This window comes from Tachyglossus aculeatus, assembly GCF_015852505.1.
Source record: "Tachyglossus aculeatus isolate mTacAcu1 chromosome 12 unlocalized genomic scaffold, mTacAcu1.pri SUPER_6_unloc_1, whole genome shotgun sequence".
Taxonomy (NCBI): domain Eukaryota; kingdom Metazoa; phylum Chordata; class Mammalia; order Monotremata; family Tachyglossidae; genus Tachyglossus; species Tachyglossus aculeatus.
In genome coordinates, this window is record NW_024044828.1 from 18,576,924 (window position 1) to 18,602,880 (window position 25,957).

At 51.5% G+C, this 25,957-nt stretch overlaps 1 protein-coding gene across 1 annotated transcript; it reads right to left on the bottom strand.

The window, feature by feature from the left end:
• Positions 1-1,500: 1,500 nt before the first annotated feature.
• Positions 1,501-24,450, bottom strand: RABGGTA (Rab geranylgeranyltransferase subunit alpha). Its single transcript, XM_038741297.1, has 16 exons — positions 24,376-24,450; positions 20,133-20,243; positions 18,484-18,608; positions 18,207-18,394; positions 14,231-14,434; positions 14,050-14,133; positions 12,377-12,459; positions 12,162-12,263; positions 11,966-12,071; positions 9,443-9,494; positions 9,267-9,355; positions 9,096-9,184; positions 7,067-7,183; positions 4,523-4,636; positions 4,185-4,272; positions 1,501-1,888 (listed from the first exon to the last, which is right to left on the bottom strand). The coding sequence occupies exons 1-16, from the start codon at positions 24,376-24,378 to the stop codon at positions 1,740-1,742; spliced, it is 1,704 nt and encodes a 567-aa protein (XP_038597225.1). The 5' UTR covers positions 24,379-24,450; the 3' UTR covers positions 1,501-1,739.
• Between the last annotated feature and the right edge of the window lie 1,507 nt (positions 24,451-25,957).

Genomic DNA, 25,957 nt, shown 5'->3' on the forward strand with positions numbered 1-25,957 from the left:
AGGGCCTGGAGTTGGTTTCAGAAGGCTGGGACTCGGGGTGTCCCCCCAGCCCCCCAACACGAAGGGCCGGGACCGCCCATTTCCCCTCCCCGGTCACGGGGCCTAATAATAATAACGATGGCATTTATGAAGCGCTTACTATGTGCAAAGCACTGTTCTAAGCAAGCGCTGGGGAGGTTCCAAGGTGATCAGGTTGTCCCAAGGGGGGCTCTCAGTCTTCAACCCCATTTTACAGACGAGGGAACTGAGGCACAGAGAAGTGAAGTGACTTGCCCAAAGTGACAATTGGCGGAGCGGGATTTGAACCCGCGACCTCTGACTCCAAAGCCCGGGCTCTTTCCACTGAGCCACGCTGCTTCTCTAATCCCAGCTCCGCCACGTGTCTGCTGTGTGACCTTGGGCAGGTCACTTCACTGGGCCTCAGTCACCTCACCTGTCAATAATAATGATGGTGGCATTTAGACTGTGAGCCCACTGTTGGGTAGGGACTGTCTCTATATGTTGCCAATTTGTACTTCCCAAGCGCTTAGTACAGTGCTCTGCACATAGTAAGCACTCAATTGATGATGATGATTTATTAAGCACTTACTCCGTGCAAAGCACTGTTCTAAGCGCTGGGGGGATAGAAGGTGATGAGGTTGTCCCACAAGGGGCTCACACTCTTAGCCCCCATTTTACAGATGAGGGAAATGAGGCCCAGAGAAGTGACTTGCCCAAAGTCACACGGCTGACAATTGGCGGAGCCAGGATTTGAACCCGTGACTCAATCAATCAATCATATTTATTGAGCGCTTACTGTGTGCAGAGCACTGGACTAAGCGCTTGGGAAGTACAAGTTGGCAACAACTTGAAACCATGTGGCTTCTCTAATCCCTGCTCCGCCACGTGTCTGCTGTGTGACCTTGGGCAAGTCACTTCACTGGGCCTCATTCATTCACTCCATCGTATTTATTGAGCACTTACTGTGTGCAGAGCACTGGAGAGTTCATTCATTCAATCATTTATTGAGCACTTACTGTGTGCAGAGCACTGTACTAAGCGCTTGGGAAGTCCAAGTTGGCAACATATAGAGACGGTCCCTGCCCAACAGCGGGCTCACAAGTCTAGAAGTGAGGGCCTCGGGCCGGCCCTCTCTCTCCCCCTCGGGTGGCACCAGATGCGCCCGGAGAAGTGGGAGGAGGACCCGTCGGGCCTTCCCTGGTTGCTGAGAAGCAGCGTGGCTCAGTGGAAAGAGCGCGGGCTTTGGAGTCCGAGGTCATGGGTTCAAATCCCGGCTCCGCCAACTGTCAGCTGGGTGAATGTGGGCAAGTAGTTCTCTGTGCCTCAGTTCCCTCGCCTGTAAAACGGGGATGAAAACTGTAAGCCCCCCGTGGGGCAACCCTGTAACCTCCCCAGCGCTTAGAACGGTGCTTTGCACATAGTAAGCGCTTACCAAATACCATCATTATTATTATTAGAAGGCCTCAGTCACCTCACCTGTCAAATGGGGATGGAGGCTGGGGGCCCCCCGGGACGACATCCAACCGGATTTGCTTGGAAGTACGGCGCCCGGCCCGTAGTAAGCGCTTAGTGGATGCCGTTATTGTTAGTCACCCCCTTGGCTCTCCCCGGGCCGAGGCCCACCGTCACCGCCGGGGAGCCTTCTCCGTCCTTTATTCGGCCTCCGCCTCCGGAGCGGTTGAAGTGCCGAGGGGGGAGAGGGGCCGAGGGGCCGGGGACCGGGCGGGCGGGCGGGGGGCTCAGGTGAGGACGCTCGCCACCGCCGGCAGCAGAGCCGCCAGCTCCTCGTCGACCCCGGCTGCGTGGGCCAGCGGGTTGCCCCGCAGGTCGAGGCGGGCCAGCTTGGGACAGGAGGCCAGCGGCACGAGGGCCGAAGGATCCCGGAGGCCTGGCGGCGGCGGGGGTCAAGGAGAAGTCGGAGCGGTGAGGGGCCCGCGATCCCCGAGGACCCCCCCCCCCACCGATGGTTCCCCCATCCCTCCCGCTTCACCCCCTGAGGATAGTCTGCACCCCCCCCCCACCTCAGTTTACCCCCCTCCCGGACCGTCAGAGGACAGCTCGCACGAGCAGCGTGGCTCGGTGGAAAGAGCCCGGGCTTTGGAGTCGGAGGTCAGGGGTTCCAATCCCGGCTCCGCCGCTTGTCAACTGGGAGTCACTTCACTTCTCTGGGCCTCAGTGACCTCATCTGGAAAATGGGGACTAAGACTCTGAGCCCCTCATGGGACAACCTTAGCCCCTTGTATCCCCCCCAGCGCTTAGAACAGTGCTTTGCACATAGTAAGTGCTTAGGAAATGCCATCATTATTATTCTTCTCTGGGCCTCAGTTCCCTCATCTGTCAAATGGGGACTAAGACTGTGAGCCCCCCATGGGACAACCTGAGCCCCTTGTATCCCGCCCCCCCCAGTGCTTAGAACAGTGCTTTGCACATAGTAAGTGCTTAGTAAATGCCATCATTATTATTCTTCTTCTCTGGGCCTCAGTTCCCTCATCTGTCAAATGGGGACTAAGACTGTGAGCCCCTCATGGGACAACCTGAGCCCCTTGTATCCCCCCCTCCAGCGCTTAGAACAGTGCTTTGCACATAGTAAGTGCTTAATAAATGCCATCATTATTACTCTTCTTCTCTGGGCCTCAGTTCCCTCAGAGAAGCAGCGTGGCTCAGTGGAAAGAGAACGGGCTTTGGAGTCAGAGGTCATGGGTTCAAATCCCGGCTCCGCCAGTTGTCAGCTGTGTGACTTTGGGCAAGTCACTTCACTTCTCTGGGCCTCAGTTACCTCATCTGTAAAATGGGGATTAATACTGTGAGCCCCCCGTGGGACAACCTGATCACCTTGTAACCTCCCTAGCGCTTAGAACAGTGCTTTGCACATAGTAAGTGCTTAATAAATGCCATTATTATTATTATTATTATTATTCCCTCACCTGTCAAATGGAGACTAAGACTGTGAACCCCTTGTGGGACAACCTGATCCTCTTGTATCCCCCCCAGCGCTTAGAACAGTGCTTTGCACATAGTAAGTGCTTACCAAATACTATCACTATTATTATTCTCTGGACCTCAGTTCCCTCATCTGTAAAATGGGGACTAAGACTGTGAGCCCCTCGTGGGACAACCTGATCACCTTCTATCCCCCCAGCGCTTAGAACAGTGCTTGGCACATAGTAAGCGCTTAATAAATGCCGCCATTATTCCTCTTCTTCTCTGGGCTTCAGTTCCCTCATCTGTCAAATGGGGATGAAGACTGTGAGCCCCACAACCTGATCACCTTGTATCCCCCAGAGCTTAGAACAGTGCTTCGCACATAGTAAGCGCAGCAGCATGGCTCAGTGGAGGGCAGCAGCGTGGCTCAGTGGAATAGAGCCCGGGCTTTGGAGTCAGAGGTCAGGGGTTCAAATCCCGGCTCTGCCAATTGCCAGCTGTGTGACTTTGGGCAAGTCACTTCACTTCCCTGGGCCTCAGTTCCCTCATCTGGAAAATGGGGATGAAGACTGAGAGCCCCCTGAGGGACAACCTGATCACCTTGTAACCTCCCCAGCGCTTAGAACAGTGCTTTGCACACAGTAAGCGCTTAATAAATGCTATCATCATTATTATTATTATTATTATTAATAAATGCCGCCATTCTTCTTCTTCTTCTCTGGGCCTCAGTTCCCTCATCTATAAAACGGGGATGAAGACTGTGAGCCCCACAACCTGTTCACCTTGCATCCCCCAGCGCTTAGAAGAGTGCTGCGCACATAGTCAGCGCTTAACAGATGCCACCGTCATCCCTATTATTATTACCCCCTTAATCCTGCATTTTCCCCCTCCACACCCACCCCACGGCATTGCATCAGCCCGGACTCTTTTGCTCCTCGATTTTGCGACAGAGTCTGAGCGCTTTAAAGAGGGCTGGGAGTGTGCGACGGGGGAGGGAGGGGTCTCTGTGTCACTAACTGGGTTTCTGCCGGCTTTTTTCCCCCCCGCACTTCCTGAAGATACTGAAGCGGCCGGAATGCCGCCGCGGGATGCCACCTCAACCCGGGAGAAGGAGCCTGACTCATCCCTTAGGCAAATAAATGCTAATGGCCTCCTAAAGCCGGCAGGGCTAGGCCCCCTCTGCCACCCTCCGCACCCCAGAGGGTCCCGGGGGGAGCCCCGCGACCCTCTGGGAGAGGGTCAGAGGTCAGAGGTCAGGATACGATTGTCACCCAGCGAGAGTTCCCGCAGGCGGGGCAGGTTCGCGGCTCCTTCCAGGGACTCGATGGCATTCCCGTCGGCCTGCAGCACCTGGGAAGGGGCGGGAAAGGATTTGGGGGACGGCGGCGACGACATCTGTCAGAAAGTCAGGTTGTCCCCCTCGGGGCTCACGGGAGGGAACCGAGGCCCGGAGAAGCGAAGCGACTTGTCCAGCGTCGCAAGGGACGGAGCCGGGACCCGAGCCCGGACTCTTCCCACCGAGCCACGCCGCGGGCGGGTCTTCGGGGAAGAGGGGCTCCCTCTCGGGCGGCGGGACGGGGGGATAAGGGGGGTCTCTTACCTCAAGGCAGCGCAGCCCGGCTAGGGCGGGGGGCAGAGAGCGCAGCTGGTTGTGGGACAGATTGAGGTGAGTGACCAGCAGCAGCTGCTCCAGGTGGCACAGCGTGGTCAGGTCCTGGGGTGGGGGGACGACAGCGGGGCCGGGGGGCCGGCGTGGGCCGAGGTCCGGCTGGCCCGGGCCTGGTTCCCCTCACCCCCGGTTTCCCGGAGGAGGGGGGTGAGGACCCCCCTTTTCCCGCAGTGCGGCCCCCACGGCTCCCCGGAGTCCCGCCGCCTGCCAGGGACCCCTGGCACACAGTAAGCGCTCAATAAATACGATTGATTGATTGATTGATTGATTGACCCCGGGGGCGGGCGGCTGACCCCGGCCGGAAGGGAGAGGAGGGGGCTTTTCGGAGGTCGGTAGGGACCGTCTCTATATGTACTTCCCAAGCGCTTAGTACAGGGCTCTGCACACAATAAGCGCTCGATAAATACGATTGAATGAATGAATGAATGAATGACTTTTCAGAGGTCAGTAGGGACCGTCTCTATATGTACTTCCCAAGCGCTTAGTACACTGCTCTGCACACATTAAGCGCTCGATAAATACGATTGAATGAATGAATGAATGAATGACTTTTCAGAGGTCAGTAGGGACCGTCTCTATATGTACTTCCCAAGCGCTTAGTACAGGGCTCTGCACACATTAAGCGCTCGATAAAGACGACTGAATGAATGAATAAATGAATGACTTTTCAGAGGTCGTAGGGACCGTCTCTATATGTACTTCCCAAGCGCTTGGTACAGTGCTCTGCACGCAATAAGCGCTCGATAAATACGATTGAATGAATGAATGACTTTTCGGAGGTCGGTAGGGACCATCTCTATATGTTGCCAACTTGTCCTTCCCAAGCGCTTAATACAGTGCTCTGCACACAATAAGCGATCGATAAATACGATTGAACAAATGACTTTTCGGAGGTTGGTAGGGACCGTCTCTCTATGTTGCCAGCTTGTCCTTCCCAAGCACTTAGTACAGTGCTCTGCACACAATAAGCGCTCGATAAATATGATTGAATGAATGACTTTTCGGAGGTCGGTAGGGACCATCTCTATATGTTGCCAACTTGTCCTTCCCAAGTGCTTAGTACAGTGCTCTGCACACAATAAGCGCTCGATAAATACGATGAATGACTTTTCGGAGGTCGGTAGGGACCGTCTCTATATGTACTTCCCAAGCGCTTGGGTACAGTGCTCTGCACACAATAAGCACTCGATAAATACGATTGAATGAATGGATGACTTTTCGGAGGTCGGTAGGGACTGTCTCTCTATGTTGCAAACTTGTCCTTCCCAAGCGCTTAGTACAGTGCTCTGCACACAATAAGCGCTCGATAAATACGATTGAATGAATGACTTTTCGGAGGTCGGTAGGGACCATCTCTATATGTTGCCAACTTGTCCTTCCCAAGCGCTTAGTACAGTGCTCTGCACACAATAAGCGCTCGATAAATACGATGAATGACTTTTCGGAGGTCGGTAGGGACCGTCTCTATATGTACTTCCCAAGCACTTGGTACAGTGCTCTGCACACAATAAGCGCTCGATAAATAGGATTGAATGAATGACTTTTCGGAGGCCGGTAGGGACCGTCTCTCTACGTTGCCAACTTGTCCTTCCCAAGCGCTTAGTACAGTGCTCTGCACACAATAAGCGCTCGATAAATACGATTGAATGAATGAATGACTTTTTGGAGGTCGGTAGGGACCGTCTCTCTATGTTGCCAACTTGTCCTTCCCAAGCGCTTAATACAGTGCTATGCACACAATAAGCGCTCGATAAATACAATTGAATGAATGACTTTTCAGAGGTCTGTAGGGACCGTCTCTATATGTTGCCAACTTGTCCTTCCCAAGCGCTTAGTACAGTGCTCTGCACACAGTAAGCGTTCCATAAATACAATTGAATGACTTTTCAGAGGTCGGTAGGGACTGTCTATTTTGCCAACTTGTCCTTCCCAAGCGCTTAGTACAGTGCTCTGCACACAATAAGTGCTCGATAAATACAATTGAACGAATGACTTTTCAGAGGTCGGTAGGGACCGTCTCTCTATGTTGCCAGCTTGTCCTTCCCAAGCGCTTAGTACAGTGCTCTGCACACAATAAGCGCTCGATAAATACGATTGAACGAATGACTTTTCGGAGGTCGGTAGGGACTGCCTCTCTATGCTGCCAACTTGTCCTTCCCAAGCGCTTAATACAGTGCTCTGCACACAATAAGTGCTCGATAAATACGACTGAACGATGACTTTTCGGAGGTCGGTAGGGACCGTCTCTCTATGCTGCCAACTTGTCCTTCCCAAGCGCTTAGTACAGTGCTCTGCACACAATAAGCGCTCGTTAAATACGATTGATGATGATGATGATGACTTTTCGGAGGTCGGCAGGGACCGTCTCTCTTCCCAAGCGCTCGGCACGGCGCTCCGCCCACAGTAAGCGCTCCTTAAATACGATCAAACGAATGAACACACGCGCAGGAGTCGGGGGTCGGGGGGTGGCGGTACCTTGTGTGCCAAGTCGAGCACGCGCACCTCGGCGTACTCCATCTTGAGCACGCTGTTCTCCACCAGGAACTTGCTGCGCAGGTCATCGAGGTAGGCGGCCCGCATGGGGTCCGCCGCCTGCGCCGGGGACGGGACGGGATGGAAAGGGGGCTGAGGGCCTAATTCCCGGCCCCGCGGCCCCGCCGGGGGAAGCGCTCAATAAATACAATTGAATGAATGAACCCAAGTCCTTCTGACTCCTGGGCCCGTGTTCTAGCCACTACACCATGAGTGCTTTTATTATTATTATTATTAATAATAATAAAATGGGGATGAAGACTGTATATGTATGAATGCATATGTATTCATATATGTATAAATGAATGTATTCATATGTATGAATGAATACATATGTATAGACTGTGTATGTATGAATAATATAACTATTATTATATAATAATAATTATTTATTATTATATAATAATAATTATTACTATTAGGACTCAAATTTTAGTAACCCTGGCAGAGCTCAGTCAGCTGGGAGTCAGTACCTCTCATGCCTTAGACTGGGTACACCTGGTAGACAGGGCCCGTGTCTACCCACTCTATTATAGGGTGCTCTCCCAAGCGCTTAGTACAGTGCTCTGCACACAGTAAGCACTCAGTAAATACGATTGATTGATTACCTGTATATATGTATATAGACTGTGAGCCCACTGTTGGGTAGGGACTGTCTCTAGATGTTGCCAATTTGTACTTCCCAAGCGCTTAGTCCAGTGCTCTGCACATAGTAAGCGCTCAATAAATACGATTGATGATGATGATGATGATGATGATGATGATAATAAATACGATTGATTGACTGATTGTGTGCCAATCACTGTTCTAAGCGCTGGGGTAGATACAAGGTCATCAGGTTATCCCGCGTGGGGCTCAGTCTTCATCCCCATTTTGCAGATGAGGGAACTGAGGCCCAGAGAAGAATAATAATAATGACGACGGCAGTTATTAAGCGCTTACTATGTGCAAAGCAGTGTTCTAAGCGCTGGGACGTTAAGTGACTTGCCCAAGGTCACACAGCTGACAAGTGGTGGAGTTATTTATTTATTTTACTTGTACGTATCTATTCTATTTATTTTATTTTGTTAGTATGTTTGGTTTTGTTCTCTGTCTCCCCCTTCTAGACTGTGAGCCCGCTGTTGGGTAGGGACTGTCTCCATATGTTGCCAATTTGTACTTCCGAAGCGCTTAGTACAGTGCTCTGCACATAGTAAGCGCTCAATAAATACAATTGATGATGATGATGATGTGAGCCCACTGTTGGGTAGGGACCGTCTCTAGATGTTGCCAACTTGGACTTCCCAAGCGCTTAGTCCAGTGCTCTGCACACAGTAAGCGCTCAATAAATACGATTGATGATGATGATGATGATGATGAGTTGGGATTAGAACCCAACCCATGCTCTGCTTCTCTTAATTACACTTCCCAAGCGCTTAGTCCAGTGCTCTGCACACAGTAAGCGCTCGATAAATACGATTGATGATGATGATGAGTTGGGATTAGAACCCAGCCCATGCTCTGCTTCTCTTAATTACACTTCCCAAGCGCTTAGTCCAGTGCTCTGCACACAGTAAGCGCTCAATAAATACGATTGATGATGATGATGATGATGATGATGATGAGTTGGGATTAGAACCCAACCCATGCTCTGCTTCTCTTAATTACACTTCCCAAGCGCTTAGTCCAGTGCTCTGCACACAGTAAGCGCTCGATAAATACGATTGATGATGATGATGATGATGATGAGTTGGGATTAGAACCCAGCCCATGCTCTGCTTCTCTTAATTACACTTCCCAAGCGCTTAGTCCAGTGCTCTGCATACAGTAAGCGCTCAATAAATACGATTGATGATGATGATGATGAGTTGGGATTAGAACCCAGCCCATGCTCTGCTTCTCTTAATTACACTTCCCAAGCGCTTAGTCCAGTGCTCTGCACACAGTAAGCGCTCAATAAATGCACTTGAACGAATGGAAAAAGGGCGCTCACCTTGAGGGTCTGGAAGTACCGCAGCGTCTCCTGCTCGTAGACCAGGGGGTCCAGGGCCCGCATGAGGAGGATGATGGTCAGCAGGCACCCTGGGGCCGGGGGCAGAGGGATGATATTCCCAAGTTTTCCCGGTCCCCCCTTCCGCCCCCCGCCATCCGCCCGGGACCTCACATTTGTTGCCCGGCTCCAGCTCCTGGAGCTGCTTGCAGGACGCCAGCTCCGACTGCAGCACCGTGCTCTTCTCCGCCGACAGCTCGCACCTGGGGACCGTCCGGGGGGGGCGTCTCTCAAGGGTGCGGCCTCGACCTCCCCGGGAGCCCCCCGAAACCCGTCCGGCGTCCGGTCACCTGAACAGTTGCTCGTCCGTGGCCGAGTCCCTGCTCCAGCCTTCCCGGCGGCCTGGGGGTGGGTCAGAGCAGGGGGCGGTGAGGTGGGCCGGGGGCCGGGGGTGGTCGGTCAGTCGGTCGTCTCGACCGAGCGCTTACTGTGCGCAAAGCACTGTTCTAAGCGCTTGGGAGAGGACAATAATAATAATAATAATAACAGCATTTATTAAGCGCTTACGATGCTCAAAGCAATCAATCCATCGTATTTACTGAGCCCTTACTGTGTGCAGAGCACTGGACTAAGCGCTTGGGAAGTCCAAGTTGGCAACGTTCATTCATTCATTCATTCAGTCGTATTTCTGGAGTGCTTAACTGTGTGCAGAGCACTGGACTAAGCGCTCGGGAAGTCCAAGTTGGCAACGTTCATTCATTCATTCATTGTCGTATTTCTGGAGTGCTTAACTGTGTGCAGAGCACTGGACTAAGCGCTCGGGAAGTCCAAGTTGGCAACATTCATTCATTCATCCAGTCGTATTTATTGAGCGCTTACTGTGTGCAGAGCACTGGACTAAGCGCTTGGGAAGTCCACGTTGGCAACATCTAGAGACGGTCCCTACCCACCAGCGGGCTCACAGTCTAGAAGGGGGAGACAGACAACAAAACCAAACATATTAACAAAGTAAAATAATTAGAATATGTACAAATAAAACAGAGTAATAAATACAATCAATCAATCAATTGTATTTATTGAGTGCTTACTGTGTGCAGAGCACTGGACTAAGCGCTTGGGAAGTCCAAGTTGGCAACATCTAGAGACGGTCCCTACCCAACAGCGGGCTCACAGTCTAGAAGGGGGAGACAGGCAACAAAACAGATTAACAAAGTAAAATAATTAGAACATGTACAAATAAAATAGAGTAATAAAGACGTACCAACATATATACAGGTTATATACATATATACACAGTCAGCTGGGTGACTCCAGGCAAGTCACTTCACTTCTCTGGGCCTCAGTGACCTCATCTGGAAAACGGGGGTGGAGACTGTGACTGCCCAATCAATCAATCAATCAGTCAATCAATCGTATTTATTGAGCGCTTACTGTGTGCAGAGCACTGTACTAAGCGCCTTGGGAAGTCCAAGTTGGCAACATATGGAGACGGTCCCTACCCAACAGCGGGCTCACAGTCTAGAAGGGGGAGACAGAGAACACAACCAAATATATTAACAAAGTAAAATAATTAGAACATGTACAAATAAAAGAGAGTAATAAATATGTACAATCAATCAATCAATCATATTTATTGAGCGCTTACTGTGTGCAGAGCACTGGACTAAGCGCTTGGGAACTCCAAGTTGGCAACATCTGGAGACGGTCCCTACCCAACAGCGGGCTCACAGTCTAGAAGGGGGAGACAGAGAACACAACCAAACATATTAACAAAGTAAAATAATTAGAACAGGTACAAATAAAATAGAGGAATAAAGACGTACCAACATATATACAGGTTATATACATATATACACAGTCAGCCATGTCTCCCCCTTTTAGACTGTCTCCCCCTTTTAGACTTGTCTCCCCCTTTTAGACTGTGAGCCCACTGTTGGGTAGGGACTGTCTCTAGATGTTGCCAACTTGGACTTCCCAAGTGCTTAGTCCAGTGCTCTGCACACAGTAAGCGCTCAATAAATACGACTGATTGATTGATTGATTGACTCTGGGCCTCAGTGACCTCATCTGGCCCTATTAAGGCCCTTCTGAGAGCTCACCTCCTCCAGGAGGCCTTCCCAGACTGAGCCCCTTCCTTCTTCTCCCCCTCGTCCCCCCTCCATCCCCCCCATCTTACCTCCTTCCCTTCCCCACAGCACCTGTATCTATGTATATATGTTTGTACATATTTATTACTCTATTTATTCATTTATTTTACTTGTACATATCTATTCTATTTATTTTATTTTGTTAGTATGTTTGGTTTTGTCTCCCCCTTTTAGACTGTGAGCCCACTGTTGGGTAGGGACTCTATATGTTGCCAATTTGTACTTCCCAAGCGCTTAGTCCAGTGCTCTGCACACAGTAAGCGCTCAATAAATACGATTGATGATGATCTGGAAAACAGGGATGGAGACCGCGCCCGCCCAACGTGGGCCGACCTTGTAAGCTCCCCAGCGGTTAGAACGGCGCTTTGCGTGTAGTAAGCGCTTAACAAATACCATCGTTATTATTATTATTAATGAAGGACTGAGAAGCAGCGTGGCTCAGTGGAAAAGAGCCCGGGCTTTGGAGTCAGAGGTCATGGGTTCCAATCCCGGCTCCGCCACACGTCTGCTGTGTGACCTTGGGCAAGTCACTTAACTTCTCTGAGCCTCGGTTACCTCATCTGTAAAATGGGGATGAAGACTGTGAGCCCCCCGTGGGACAACTTGATCACCTCGGATCCACCCCCAGCGCTTAGAACAGCGCTCTGCACATAGTGAGCGCTTAACAAATGCCACTATTATTATTATTATGGGGAGGGGATGGGGGTGGCGGGGCGGGGCTGGCACCTTTAAAGAGCACGCAGTCCTTCTGCACGTCTCCCCCTCTCCACAGCAGGCGAAACGTGTGCTGGGGCCACTGGTCGTTCAGGGCGGCGGGCGGCAGGTCGCACAGCTGGGGCCGGGGCGAGGACGCCTGGTGTGACCCCGGGGCCCGCCGGGACCCCCCGCCCGTCCCGCCCGGCCCATCCCGGCCCCCCGATACCCAGATATTGCCGGGCCTGTTCCTGCCATCCGGGGTCCTCCACTCCACGGCCAGGGGCGACTCGTCCGCCACGAGCAGCAGACGCTCGGCTCCGGGGCCCACCTGCGGGGGACCCCCGGGCACGGGCTCGCATGCGGATGTGTACGCGGACCGGCCCCCGCCACCCAAAGACCCCCAAACCAGCCCCGCCGGGCGGGGAGAGGGGCCACACTCACGGCGAGGGGCCGGGAGAAGCCGGCCGTCAGGCAGGCGTCGTCGCGGCTCACGTGGAGGCAGCGCACGGCATCCTGAGAGTCCGCTGCCGGAGGAATTAATCAATCAATCAATCAATCGTATTTAGATCGATAGAGCACTGTACTAAGCGCTTGGGAAGTCCAAGTTGGCAACATATAAAGACAGCCCCTACCCAACAGTGGGCTCACAGTCTAAAAGGGGGAGACGGAGAACAAAACCAAACACACTGACAAAATAAAATAAATAGAATAGATAGGTACAAGTACGGGGTACACTAGGCTGTGGTGGGAGGTGCGCGCGGAGGGGACCCCTTCGCCCCCAGCCTCAGTCGTGGTACAAGCCCCACCACCCCCTAGACTGGAAAGCTCGTTGTAATCAATCAATCGTACTTAGTGAGCGCTTAACTGGGTGCAGAGCACTGGACTAAGCGCTTGGGAAGTCCAAGTTGGCAACACACAGAGACGGTCCCTACCCAACACCAGGCTCACAGTCTAGAAGGGGGAGGCAGAGAACAAGACAAAACATATCAACAAAATAAAATAAACAGAATAGATTATGTACAAGAACATATCAGTGTCCTTTCCCGCGCACTTATTAATAATAATAATGATAATGGCATTTATTAAGCGCTTACTAGGTGCCAAGCACTGTTCTAAGCGCTGGGGAGGTTACAAGGTGATCATGTTGTCCCATGGGGGGCTGTGAGCCCGCTGTTGGGTAGGGACCATCTCTAGTCATTCATTCATTCATTCATTCAATCGTATTTATTGAGCACTTCCTGTGTGCAGAGCACTGGACTAAGTGCTTGGGACAGACAAGTTGGCAACATATTCATTCATTCAATCGTATTTATTGAGCGCTTCTTGTGTTCAGAGCACTGGACTAAGCGCTTGGGAAGGACAAGTTGGCAACATATTCATTCATTCATTCATTCAATCGTATTTATTGAGCGCTTCCTGTGTGCAGAGCACTGGACTAAGCGCTTGGGAAGGACAAGCTGGCAACATATTCATTCATTCATTCAATCGTATTTATTGAGCGCTTCCTGTGTGCAGAGCACTGGACTAAGCGCTTGGGAAGGACAAGTTGGCAGCATAGAGAGCCGGTCCCTACCCAACAGCGGGCTCACAGTCTAGGAGGGGGAGACAGACAACAAAACAAAACATATTGACAAAATAAAATAAATAGAATAAATATGTACAAGTAAAATAGAGTAATAAATATGTACAAACATATATACAGGTATGTTGCCAACTTGTCCTTCCCAAGCGCTTAGTCCAGTGCTCTGCACACAGTAAGCGCTCAATAAATACGATTGATTGATTGATTATTTACTTCCCGTTTTCCGGACGAGGAAATCGGGGCCAAGGGAATGAAATGACACGCGCAAGGCCTAGAACCCAGATCCCCCGATGCTGTTTCCGCGAGCGGGAGGGGAGAGGGGTCGGAGGGAGTCGTGAGGGAGGGTCAGCTGGACGGACTATGAGATGGACATATATATATATATCTATGTTGCCAATTTGTACTTCCCAAGCGCTTAGTACAGTGCTCTGCACATAGTAAGCGCTCAATAAATACGATTGATGATGATGATGATGGACCCCGCGGGAGGAGACGGGGGGCTCGGGCGGCTCCCCCTCGGCCCCCGACTCACCTCGGCCCAGGAGCCAGCGGTGGTAGAACCAGGCGCTCTGGTCGTTGGGGTCAGTGAAGAAGGCGTTCTGCACCAACTCCAGCTCTGCGGGGGCAACGTGATGGGGTCCCGTCCCCCCCAATCCCGGCCCCCCGCCCCGGCCCCCGAGGCCGGCGTCTCCCCCATCCCGCCCCCGCCTCACCGCGCAGCAGCAGGTCCTCGGGCAGCCGGGCGCGGGGCCGCGGGTCGGGCGGGGGCCGCAGGCGGGGCAGCAAGCGGGAGCGGTAGTGCCACGACGAGTAGTTGGAGAAGTTTCGGGTGATGAGGCTGTCGCTGAAGGCCAGCTCCTCGGCGGGGGGCACGGCCGCCCGGCTGGCCACGAACCGCCGATAATCCCAGCAGTGAACTGCGGGGACGGGGCACCTCGCACCCGGGGCCCTGCCCCGCCCGGGACCACTCGACGGGGCCCTCGCCCGCCGTTCAGTCCACGTGTCCCCCCTCCTGGAGACCCTCCGACGGCTGCCCGTCAGCCCCACACCCAACAGAAACTCTTCCCCTCGCTACCCTCCCGCCGCACCCCATCTCGCCCGCATCCTTCCTCCTCCACGCAGCCTTCCCCGATTAAGCCCTCTTTCCCCCGGCTGGCTCTCCCTCCCGCGTCATCTACGCAGCTGTCTCTGTGACCTTTGGACATTTAATATTGTGCCCCAGATCTTTCAATTTGTATACGATAAATCACTTATTCATAATCAAGCAAGAACTCCTCACCCTGGGCTTCAAGGCTGTCCATCCCCTCGCCCCCTCCTACCTCACCTCCCTTCTCATCATCATCATCATTATCAATCGTATTTATTAAGCGCTTACTGTGTGCAGAGCACTGTACTAAGCGCTTGGGAAGTACAAGTTGGCAACATATAGAGACAGTCCCTACCCAACAGTGGGCTCACAGTCTAAAAGGGGGAGACAGAGAACAAAACCAAACATACTAACAAAATAAAATAAATAGAATAGAAATGTACAAGTAAAATAAATAGAGTAATAAATATGTACAAACATATATACATATACACAGGTGCTGTGGGGAAGGGAAGGAGGTAAGATGGGGGGGGATGGAGAGGGGGATGAGGGGGAGAGGAAGGAAGGGGCTGAGTGTGGGAGGGCCTCCTGGAGGAGGTGAGCTCTCAGTAGGACCTTGAAGGGAGGAAGAGAGCGAGCTTGGCAGAGGGGCAGAGGGATTGGGGGCATTCCGGGCCCGGGGGATGACGTGGGCCGGGGGTCGATGGCGGGACAGGCGAGAACGAGGTACGGTGAGGAGATTAGCGGTGGAGGAGCGGAGGGTGCGGACTGGGCTGGAGAAGGAGAGAAGGGAGGTGAGGTAGGAGGGGGCGAGGGGATGGATGGATGGACAGCCTGGAAGCCCAGGGTGAGGAGTTTCTGCCTGATGTGCAGATTGATTGGGAGCCACTGGAGATTTTTGAGGAGGGGAGTAACAGGCCCAGAGCGTTTCTGGCCAAAGATAATCTGGGCAGCAGCATGAAGTATGGATTGAAGTGGGGAGAGACACGAGGATGGGAGATCAGAGAGAAGGCTGGTGCAGTAGTCCAGACGGGATAGGATGAGAGCTTGAATGAGCAGGGTAGCGGTTGGGATGGAGAGGAAAGGGCGGATCTTGGCAATGTAAGGACCCTTCTCTCTTTCTCCATCGCAGCCCACACGCTCCGCTCCTCTGCCGCTCATCTCCTCACCGGGCCTCGTTCTCGCCCATCCCGCCGTCGACCCCCGGCCCCCGTCCTCCGCACATCCGCCAAGCTCGCTCTTTTCCTCCCTTCCAAGCCCTCCTGAGAGCTCACCTCCTCCAGGAGGCCTTCCCACACTCAGCCCCCTTTTTCCTCTCCTCCGCCCTACCTCCTTCCCCTCCCCACAGCACCTGTATAGATGTACAGATTTATTACTCTATTTACAGATTTACTATTCCATTTATTTTGCTAATGATGTGCACCTGTATAGATGTACAGATTTATTACTCTATTTATAGATTTACTATTCTATTTATTTCGTTAATGATGTGCACTTAGCTTTAATTCTACTTGTTCTGACGACTTGACACCCGTCCACGTGTTTTGTTCTGTCGTCCGTCTCCCCCTTCTAGCCTGTGAGCCCGTTGTCGGGTAGGGACCGTCTCTCTATGTTGCCAACTTGGACTTCCCAAGCGCTCAGTCCAGTGCTCTGCACACAGTAAGCGCTCAATAACTACGATTGAATGAGTGAATGAATCCTAATGCCCGTCTCCCCCTCAAGAAGGTAAGCTCGCCGTGGGCAGTGAACCGGTCTACTGATTCTCCGGCATTGCTCTGTCCAGAGTGCTGAAAAAGTGCTCTGCACATAGTAAATGCTTAATAAATGCCACTATCATTATTATTATTATTATTATTATGGCATCAATATATACTAATATATTATTAATATTATTATTGTGGCATTAACATATAATATTAATTGTTTTATTATGATCATATTAAATACTGCATAAATATAACAAAATATAATATCTATAAATTACATTACATCATACAACATATTATAATGTATAATATTATACATTGATATATTATTATATAAGATCAATAATAATAATAACAATAATAATGGCATTTATTAAACGCTTACTATGTGCAAAGCACTGTTCTAAGCGCTGGGGAGGTTACAAGGTGATCAGGTTGTCCCACAGGGGGGCTCACGGTCTTAATCCCCATTTTACAAATGAGGTAACTGAGGCCCGGAGAAGTGAAGTGACTTGCCCAAAGTCGCACAGCTGACAATTGGCAGAGCTGGGATTATTAACAGACGGGACCGATTTGACTGACTGACTGCCCAGACCGCTCTGACGGGAGGACAACTTGTACTTCCCAAGCGCTTAGTCCAGTGCTCTGCACACAGTAAGCGCTCAATAAATACGATTGAATGAATGAATGAGGGCCCCTCCCCCTTCTCCACCTCCCCCCCCGCCTTACCTCCTTCCCCTCCACACAGCACCTGTATATATGTCTGTATGGATTTATTACTCTATTTATTGATTTATTTTATTTGTACATCCTTATTCTATTTATTTTATTTTGTCAGCATGTTTTGTTTTGTTGTCCGTCTCCCCTTTCTAGCCCGTGAGCCCGCGGTCGGGTAGGGACCGCCTCTCGACGTTGCCGACTTGGACTTCCCAAGCGCTTAGCCCAGTGCTCTGCAGACAGTAAGCGCTCCATCAATACGCTTGAATGAATGAATGAGGACCACCCCGCCTTACCTCCTTCCCCTCCCCACAGCACCCGTATATATGTATATATGTTTGTACGGATTTATTACTCTATTTATTGATTTATTTTATTTGTACGTCCTTATTCTATTTATTTTGTCAACATGTTTTGTTTTGTTGTCCGTCTCCCCCTTCGAGCCTGTGAGCCTGCCGTCGGGTAGGGATTTATTACTCTATTGATTTATTTTATTTGTACATCCTTATTCTATTTATTTTATTTTGTCAACATGCTTTGTTTTGTTGTCCGTCTCCCCCTTCGAGCCTGTGAGCCCGTCGTCGGGTAGGGACCGCCTCTCGATGCTGCCAACTTGGACTTCCCAAGCGCTTAGTCCAGTGCTCTGCACACAGTAAGCGCTCCATCAATACGCTTGAATGAATGAATGAATGAGGACCCTGCCTTACCTCCTTCCCCTCCCCACAGCACCCGTATATATGTATATATGTTTGTACGGATTTATTACTCTATTGACTTATTTTATTTGTACATCCTTATTCTATTTATTTTATTTTGTCAACATGCTTTGTTTTGTTGTCCATCTCCCCCTTCTAGCCTGTGAGCCCGCCGTCGGGTAGGGATTTATTACTCGATTGATTGATTTATTTTATTTGTACATCCTTATTCTATTTATTTTATTTTGTCAACACGTTTTGTTGTCCGTCTCCCCCTTCTAGCCCGTGAGCCCGCCGTCGGGTGGGGACCGCCTCTCGACGTTGCCGACTTGGACTTCCCAAGCGCTTAGCCCGGTGCTCTGCACGCAGCAAGCGCTCAATAAATACGATTGATTGATTGATCGATTGATGAGTCCAGTGCCCAGCACCCCGGAAGCGCTCAACCAACGGGACTGAACGACTGACCGAGGCGGGCGGTACGTACAGTTGCGCTCGTCGCTGTCCAGGAAGCGGGCGCACAGGTCCAGCTCTCGGGCCCAGTCGGGCCGGGGCAGGCGGGCCAGCAGCCAGCAGCGATGGTGCCAGGTGCCGTAGGATTTGGGGTTCACCCGCAGGCAGCGCTCCAGGAAGCCCAGCTCGGCGGCGACCAGGGCCTCCAGCTCCTCGGGGGACCTGGGCCCGGCCGCACGGGGGGTCAGGGCCGCCCGGGAGGGCGACCCGGCCCCCCGGCCCCCTCCACGCCCGCCCGCCGCCCTCCTCACCTTTGGGCCTCCAACCGCAGCAGCACTTCCCGCCGGCAGTTCCACAGGGTGGCAAAGTCGGGGTTGGCCCCCAGGATCTGGCTGGTCAGCTCCAGGACCGATTCGTCCAGCTGTCCCGCCTGGCGCTGGGGGCGGGGAGGAGGGAAGGGGCGCCGCGGGGGTCAACCGAGCCCCGCCGCGCCCCTCCCCGAACAGGGACGGGCCCCCGGGACTCCCGGGAGGTCGGAGGGCCGGGGAAAGGAGGCCAACTGAGCAAAAGAAATACCCCCGGCGCACATCATCCCCCGGGCCTGGAATGCCCCCAATCCCTCTGCCCATCCGCCAAGCTCGCTCTCTTCCTCCCTTCAAGACCCTACTGAGAGCTCACCTCCTCCAGGAGGCCTTCCCACACTCAGCCCCTTCCTTCCTCTCCCCCTCATCCCCCTCTCCATCCCCCCCATCTTACCTCCTTCCCTTCCCCACAGCACCTGTATATATGTATAAATGTTTGTACATATTTATTACTCTATTTATTTATTTTACTTGTACATCTATTCTATTTATTTTATTTTGTTAGTATGTTTGGTTTTGTTCTGTCTCCCCCTTTCAGACTGTGAGCCCACTGTTGGGTAGGGACTGTCTCTATATGTTGCCAACTTGGACTTCCCAAGCGCTTAGTACAGTGCTCTGCACATAGTAAGTGCTCAATAAATACGACTGATTGATTGATTGATTGATTTACTTATTTTACTTGTACCTATCTATTCTACTTATTTTATTTTGTTAGTATGTTTGGTTTTGTTCTGTCTCCCCCTTTTAGACTGTGAGCCCACTGTTGGGTAGGGACCGTCTCTCTATGTTGCCAACTTGGACTTCCCAAGCGCTTAGTCCAGTGCTCTGCACATACTAAGCGCTCAATAAATACGATTGATTGATTGATTTACTTATTTTACTTGTACCTATCTATTCTACTTATTTTATTTTGTTAGTATGTTTGGTTTTGTTCTGTCTCCCCCTTTTAGACTGTGAGCCCGCTGTTGGGTAGGGACCGTCTCTCTATGTTGCCAACTTGGACTTCCCAAGCGCTTAGTCCAGTGCTCTGCACATACTAAGCGCTCAATAAATACGATTGATTGATTGATTTACTTATTTTACTTGTACCTATCTATTCTATTTATTTTATTTTGTTAGTATGTTTGGTTTTGTTCTGTCTCCCCCTTTTAGACTGTGAGCCCGCTGTTGGGTAGGGACCGTCTCTCTATGTTGCCAACTTGGACTTCCCAAGCGCTTAGTCCAGTGCTCTGCACACAGTAAGCGCTGAATAAATACGATTGATTGATTGATTGATTGAGTGGCGGTGCCGGGATTTGAACCCGTGACCTCTGACTCCAAAGCCCGGGCTCTTCCCACCGAGCCACGCTGCACCATCCCTGCCCTCAGGAGGCTTCATTCATTCATTCATTCATTCAGTAGCATTTATTGAGCGCTTACTGTGTGCACAGCACTGGACTAAGCGCTTGGGGAGTCCAAGTTGGCAACATCTAGAGCCGGTCCCTACCCACCAGCGGGTCTAGGAGGGGGAGACGGACGACAGGACAAAACATCTTCACCAAATACGAACTGAGGCTTCCGGCCTAGGGGTCCCGGGGGCGGAGGAAAGGGTTGGTTACCTTCTGGAAGATGGCACTAGTAGACGCCTGGTAGAGTTTCAGCTTCTTCTCCTGCTCTTGCCGTTTGGCCTCCGCCTGCTCCTCCGTCGTCTTCACCTTCAGGCGGCCGTGCTGAGGCCGGGGATCGGAGGGGGGACATTGTGTTTCCACTTCAATCCATACTTCATGCTGCTGCCCGGATTATCTTTGTCCAGAAACGCTCTGGGCATATTACTCCCCTCCTCAAAAATCTCCAGTGGCTACCAATCAATCTGCGCATCAGGCAGAAGCTCCTCACCCTGGGCTTCAAGGCTGTCCATCCATCCCCTCGCCCCCTCCTACCTCACCTCCCTTTTGTCCTTCTCTAGCCCAGCCCGCACCCTCCGCTCCTCCGCCGCTAATCTCCTCCCCGTACCTCGTTCTCGCCCGTGTCGACCCCCAGCCCACGTCATCCCCCAGGCCCGGAATGCCCCCAATCCCTCTGCCCCTCCGCCAAGCTCGCTCTCTTCCTCCCTTCAGGGCCCTGCTGAGAGCTCACCTCCTCCAGGAGGCCTTCCCACACTCAGCCCCTTCCTTCCTCTCCCCCTCGTCCCCCTCTCCATCCCCCCATCTTACCTCCTTCCCTTCCCCACAGCACCTGTATATATGTATATATGGTTGTACATATTTATTACTCTATTTATTTATTTATTTATTTATCATACTTGTACATTTCTATCCTATTTATTTTATTTTGTTGGTATGTTTGGTTCTGTTCTCTCTCTCCCCCTTTTAGACTGTGAGCCCACTGTTGGGTAGGGACTGTCTCTATGTGTTGCCAATTTGTACTTCCCAAGCGCTTAGTACAGTGCTCTGCACATAGTAAGCGCTCAATAAATACGATTGATTGATTGATTGATTGTGTTTGTGGGCGCGGGAGGGCGGCCAGGAATCGGGACACCTTGGCATCCTCCCCTGCTCGACGGAAAAAAGGGCAGACCCAACCCTATTCCTGGCAGGGTCCCGCCTGTGAGCCCACCGTCGGGTAAGGACCGTCTCTAGATGTTGCCAACTTGGACTTCCCAAGCGCTTAGTCCAGTGCTCTGCACACAGTAAGCGCTCAATAAATACGATTGACTGATTGATTGTACTTCCCAAGCGCTTAGTATGCCGCTCTGCACACAGTAAGCGCTCAATAAATACGATTGACTGATTGATTGTACTTCCCAAGCGCTTAGTACGCCGCTCTGCACACAGTAAGCGCTCAATAAATACGATTGACTGATTGATTGTACTTCCCAAGCGCTTAGTACGCCGCTCTGCACACAGTAAGCGCTCAATAAATATGACTGATTGATTGATTGATTGATTGATCTAGACTGTGAGCCCACTGTTGGGTAGGGACCGTCTCTAGATGTTGCCAACTTGGACTTCCCAAGCGCTGAGTCCAGTGCTCTGCACACAGTAAGCGCTCAATAAATACGATTGATTGATTGTACTTCCCAAGTGCTTAGTACGCCGCTCTGTACACAGTAAGCACTCAATAAATACGACTGACTGATTGATTGTACTTCCCAAGCGCTTAGTACGCCGCTCTGCACACAGTAAGCGCTCAATACGATTGATTGATTGATTGATCTAGACTGTGAGCCCACTGTCGGGTAGGGACCGTCTCTAGATGTTGCCAACTTGGACTTCCCAAGCGCTTAGTCCAGTGCTCTGCACACAGTAAGCACTCAATAAGACGATTGATTGATTGATTGTACTTCCCAAGCGCTTAGTACACCGCTGTGCACACAGTAAGCACTCAATAAATACGATTGACTGATTGATTGTACTTCCCAAGCGCTCAGTACGCCGCTGTGCACACAGTAAGCACTCAATAAATACGATTGACTGATTGATTGTACTTCCCAAGCGCTTAGTACGCTGCTGTGCACACAGTAAGTGCTCAATAAATATGATTGAATGAAGGAATGAATGACAGAAAAATGAGGCCTGGAAGTATTGTAATAATAGTAGTAATAATAATAATGGCATTTGTTAAGCGCTTACTATGTGCAAAGCACTGTTCTAAGCGCTGGGGAGTTGCAAGGAGATGAGGTTGTCCCACGGGGGGGCTCACAGCCTTCACCCCCATTTTCCAGATGAGGTCACTGAGGCCCGGAGAAGTGAAGTGGCTTGCCCCAAGTCACACAGCTGACAAGTGTAAAATGAGGGTTAAGACTGTGAGCCCCCCATGGGACAACTTGATCCCACTGTATCCCCCCCAGCGCTTAGAACAGTGCTTTGCACATAGTAAGCGCTTAACAAATGCCATCATCATTATTATTATTATTAAGTGGCGGAGCCGGAATTTGAACCCGTGACCTCTGACTCCCAAGCCCGGGCTCTTTCCGCTGAGCCACGCTGCTTTTAGTCTTTGGCTTCCAGACTCCAGGGTCTGGGTCTCTCTCAGGGGGCATGGAGAGGGAAAGGTGCTAGTTGGGTCGGGAAGAGCCGGCAGAAATAATAATAATGATAATAATAATAATAATGATAATAATAATAATAATAACGATAATAATAATAATAATAGTACTTGTTGAGTGCTTACTAGGTGCCAAGCACTGTTCTAAGCACTGGGGTAGATACAAGCTAATCAGGTTGGACCCAGTCTCTGTGGTCAGGGGTCACGGGTTCTAATCCCGGCTCCGCCGCTTGTCAGCTGGGTGACTTTGGGCAAGTCCCTTCACTTCTCTGGGCCTCAGTTCCCTCATCTGTAAAATGGGGATGAAGACTGGGAGCCCCTTTTAGACCGTGAGCCCGTTGTGGGGTAGGGACCGGTCCCTACCGTCTCTATCTGTTGCCAACTTGTACTTCCCAAGCGCTTACTCCAGTGCTCTGCACACAGGAAGCGCTCAATAAATATGATTGAATGAATGAACGACCTGATAATAATAATAATAATGGCATTTGTTAAGCGCTTACTATGTGCAAAGCACTGTTCTAAGCGCTGGGAAAGATACAAGGTGATCAGGTTGTCCCACAGTCTTAATCCCCGTTTTACAGATGAGGTCACTGAGGCACAGTGTAAAATGGGAGTGAAGCCTGGGAGCCCCACGGGGGACAACCTGATCACCCTGTATCCCCCCAGCGCTTAGAACAGTGCTTAGCACATAGTAAGCGCTTAACAAACACCATCATCATTATTAGTGTCAGCTGTGTGACCTTGGGCAAGTCACTTCTCTGGGCCTCAGTTCCCTCATCTGTCAAATGGGGATGAAGCCTGGGAGCCCCACGGGGGACAATCTGAACACCTTCTATCCCCCCCAGCGCTTAGAACAGTGCTTAGCACATAGTAAGCGCTTAACAAACGCCATCATCATTATTAGTGTCAGCTGTATGACCTTGGGCAAGTCACTTCTCTGGGCCTCAGTTCCCTCATCTGTCAAATGGGGATGAAGCCTGGGAGCCCCACGGGGGACAAACTGATCACCTTGTATCCCCCCAGCGCTTAGAACAGTGCTTAGCATGTAGTAAGCGCTTAACAAACGCCATCATCATTATTAGTGTCAGCTGTGTGACCTTGGGCAAGTCACTTCTCTGGGCCTCAGTTCCCTCATCCGTCAAATGGGGATGAAGCCTAGGAGCCCCACGGGGGACAACCTGATCAATCAATCAATCGTCTTTATTGAGCGCTTACTGTGTGCAGAGCACTGTACTAAGCGTTTGGGAAGTACAAGATGGCAACATATACAGACAGTCCCTACCCAACAGTGGGCTCACAATCAATCAATCGTCTTTATTGAGCGCTTACTGTGTGCAGAGCACTGTACTAAGCGCTTGGGAAGTCCTAGTTGGCAACATAGTCTAATCACCTTGTATATTAACGTCAAGTTAATGACGTTATATCTCACCCCAGCGCTTAGAACAGTGCTTGGGACAAGGTAAGCGCCTCACAAAGGTTGCCAACCTTGTACCTCCCAAGCGCTCAGTACACAGTAAATGCTCAATAAATACGATTGATTGAATGAATGAATGACTGACTGAATGAATGAAGATATAGCAAGATGATGATGATGATTTATGAGGTTTTATGAAGATTTATGATGATTTATGTTTTGTTCTCTGTCTCCCCCTTTTAGACTGTGAGCCCACTGTTGGGTAGGGACTGTCCCTATATGTTGCCAATTTGTACTTCCCAAGCGCTTAGTACAGTGCTCTGCACATAATAATTGCTCAATAAATACGACTGATGATGATGATGATGATGAGGGTCCTGGGGGGGGGGAGAGGGTCTCACCATGATGCCAGCGGGCTGGTCCCTGCAGGATGGGGGGGGAAGGGGGAAGAGCAGGCCTCAAACCCGCCCCCCCCACTTCCGCCGGAAGTGGCTGAAGGCGGCTGGGCCTGCCCACTTCCGCCCGGAGAGGCCTCACGCACACGCGCACCCCCCCCCGGGGAGCGCTCGTTTGGTTCGCTCCGCGCCCGGCCCCCCCCGCGCAGGCCCTCCAATGGACGCGCCCGCTCTGGGGTGGGCGACACCAACCGCGCCGGAGCCGGGGGGGACGCACGGGAGAGACCAAATTGGGCGGGCCCGGGGGGGGGGGGTGATAGGCGGCGCTGAAGCGCATGCGCACTGGAGGCGGGTGGGTGTGTGCGTGCGTGTGTGTGTGTGTGTTGCGGCAGCCAATCAGGGCATCCCCAGGCCCTCGGGAGGCGGGGCCTCGCTGCCGCTCTTTAAAGGCGCAGCCCGCTGTCGGCGGACAAATAGTCCTTCAATCAATAATAATAATAATAATGGCATTTGTTAATTGCTTACTATGTGCCAAGCACTGTTCTAAGCTCTGGGGGGGATACAAGGTGATCAGGTTGTCCCACGGGGGGCTCACAGTCTTCATCCCCATTTGACAGATGAGGGAACTGAAGCCCAGAGAAGTGAAGGGACTTGCCCAAGGTCACACAGCAGACATGTGGTGGAGTCGGGATTTGAACCCATGACCTCTGACTCCAAAGCCCGGGCTCCTTCCACTGAGCCACAATGCTTCTATCAATCAATCAATCAATCAATCAATCGTATTTATTGAGCGCTTACTGTGTGCAGAGCACTGGACTAAGCGCTTGGGAAGTCCAAGTTGGCAACATCTAGAGACGGCCCCTACCCAACAGTGGGCGAACAGTCTAGAAGGGGGAGACAGAGAACAAAACCAAACATATTAACAAAATACAATAAATAGAATAGATATGTACAAGTAAAATAAATAGAGTAATAAATACGTACAAACATATATACGTATATACAGGTGCTGTAGGGAAGGGAAGGAGGGAAGACGGGGCGGGGGGGAATCGAGAGGGGGCCAAGGGGGAGAGGAAGGAGGGGGCTCAGTCTGGGAAGGCCTCCAATAATAATAATGATGGCATTTGTTAAGCGCTTACTATGTGCAAAGCACTGTTCTAAGCGCTGGGGGGGATACAAGGTGATCAGGTTGTCCCACATGGGGCTCACAATCTTAATCTCCATTTTACAGATGAGGTGACTGAGGCTTAGAGAAGTGAAGTGACTTGCCCAAATTCACACAGCAGACATGTGGCAGAGTCGGCATTTGAACCCACGGCCTCTGACTCCAAAGCCCGGGCTCTTTCCACAGGGGACCCAAAGAGGGGGGGGAAAGGGAGAGTGGGTGTGGAACCCGGGGTGACTCAGGGGCACCCCGAGAGAGAGCCAGGGCATATGACGTGGCTCAGTGGAAAGAGCCCGGGCTTTGGAGTGAGAGGTCACGGGTTCAAATCCCACCTCCGCCACTTAGCTGTGTGACTTTGGGCGAGTCACTTCACTGCTCTGGGCCTCAGTTCCCTCAACTGTAAAATGGGGATAAAGGCTGTGA

Coding starts and splice junctions, on each gene's coding strand:
- RABGGTA (XM_038741297.1), bottom strand. Junction 12,460..14,049: donor CCGCTGGCTCCTGGGCCGAG/GTGAGTCGGGGG, acceptor TTCCTCCGGCAG/CGGACTCTCAGGATGCCGTG. Junction 1,889..4,184: donor ACTCTCGCTGGGTGACAATC/GTATCCTGACCT, acceptor CGCCGCCGCCAG/GCCTCCGGGATCCTTCGGCC.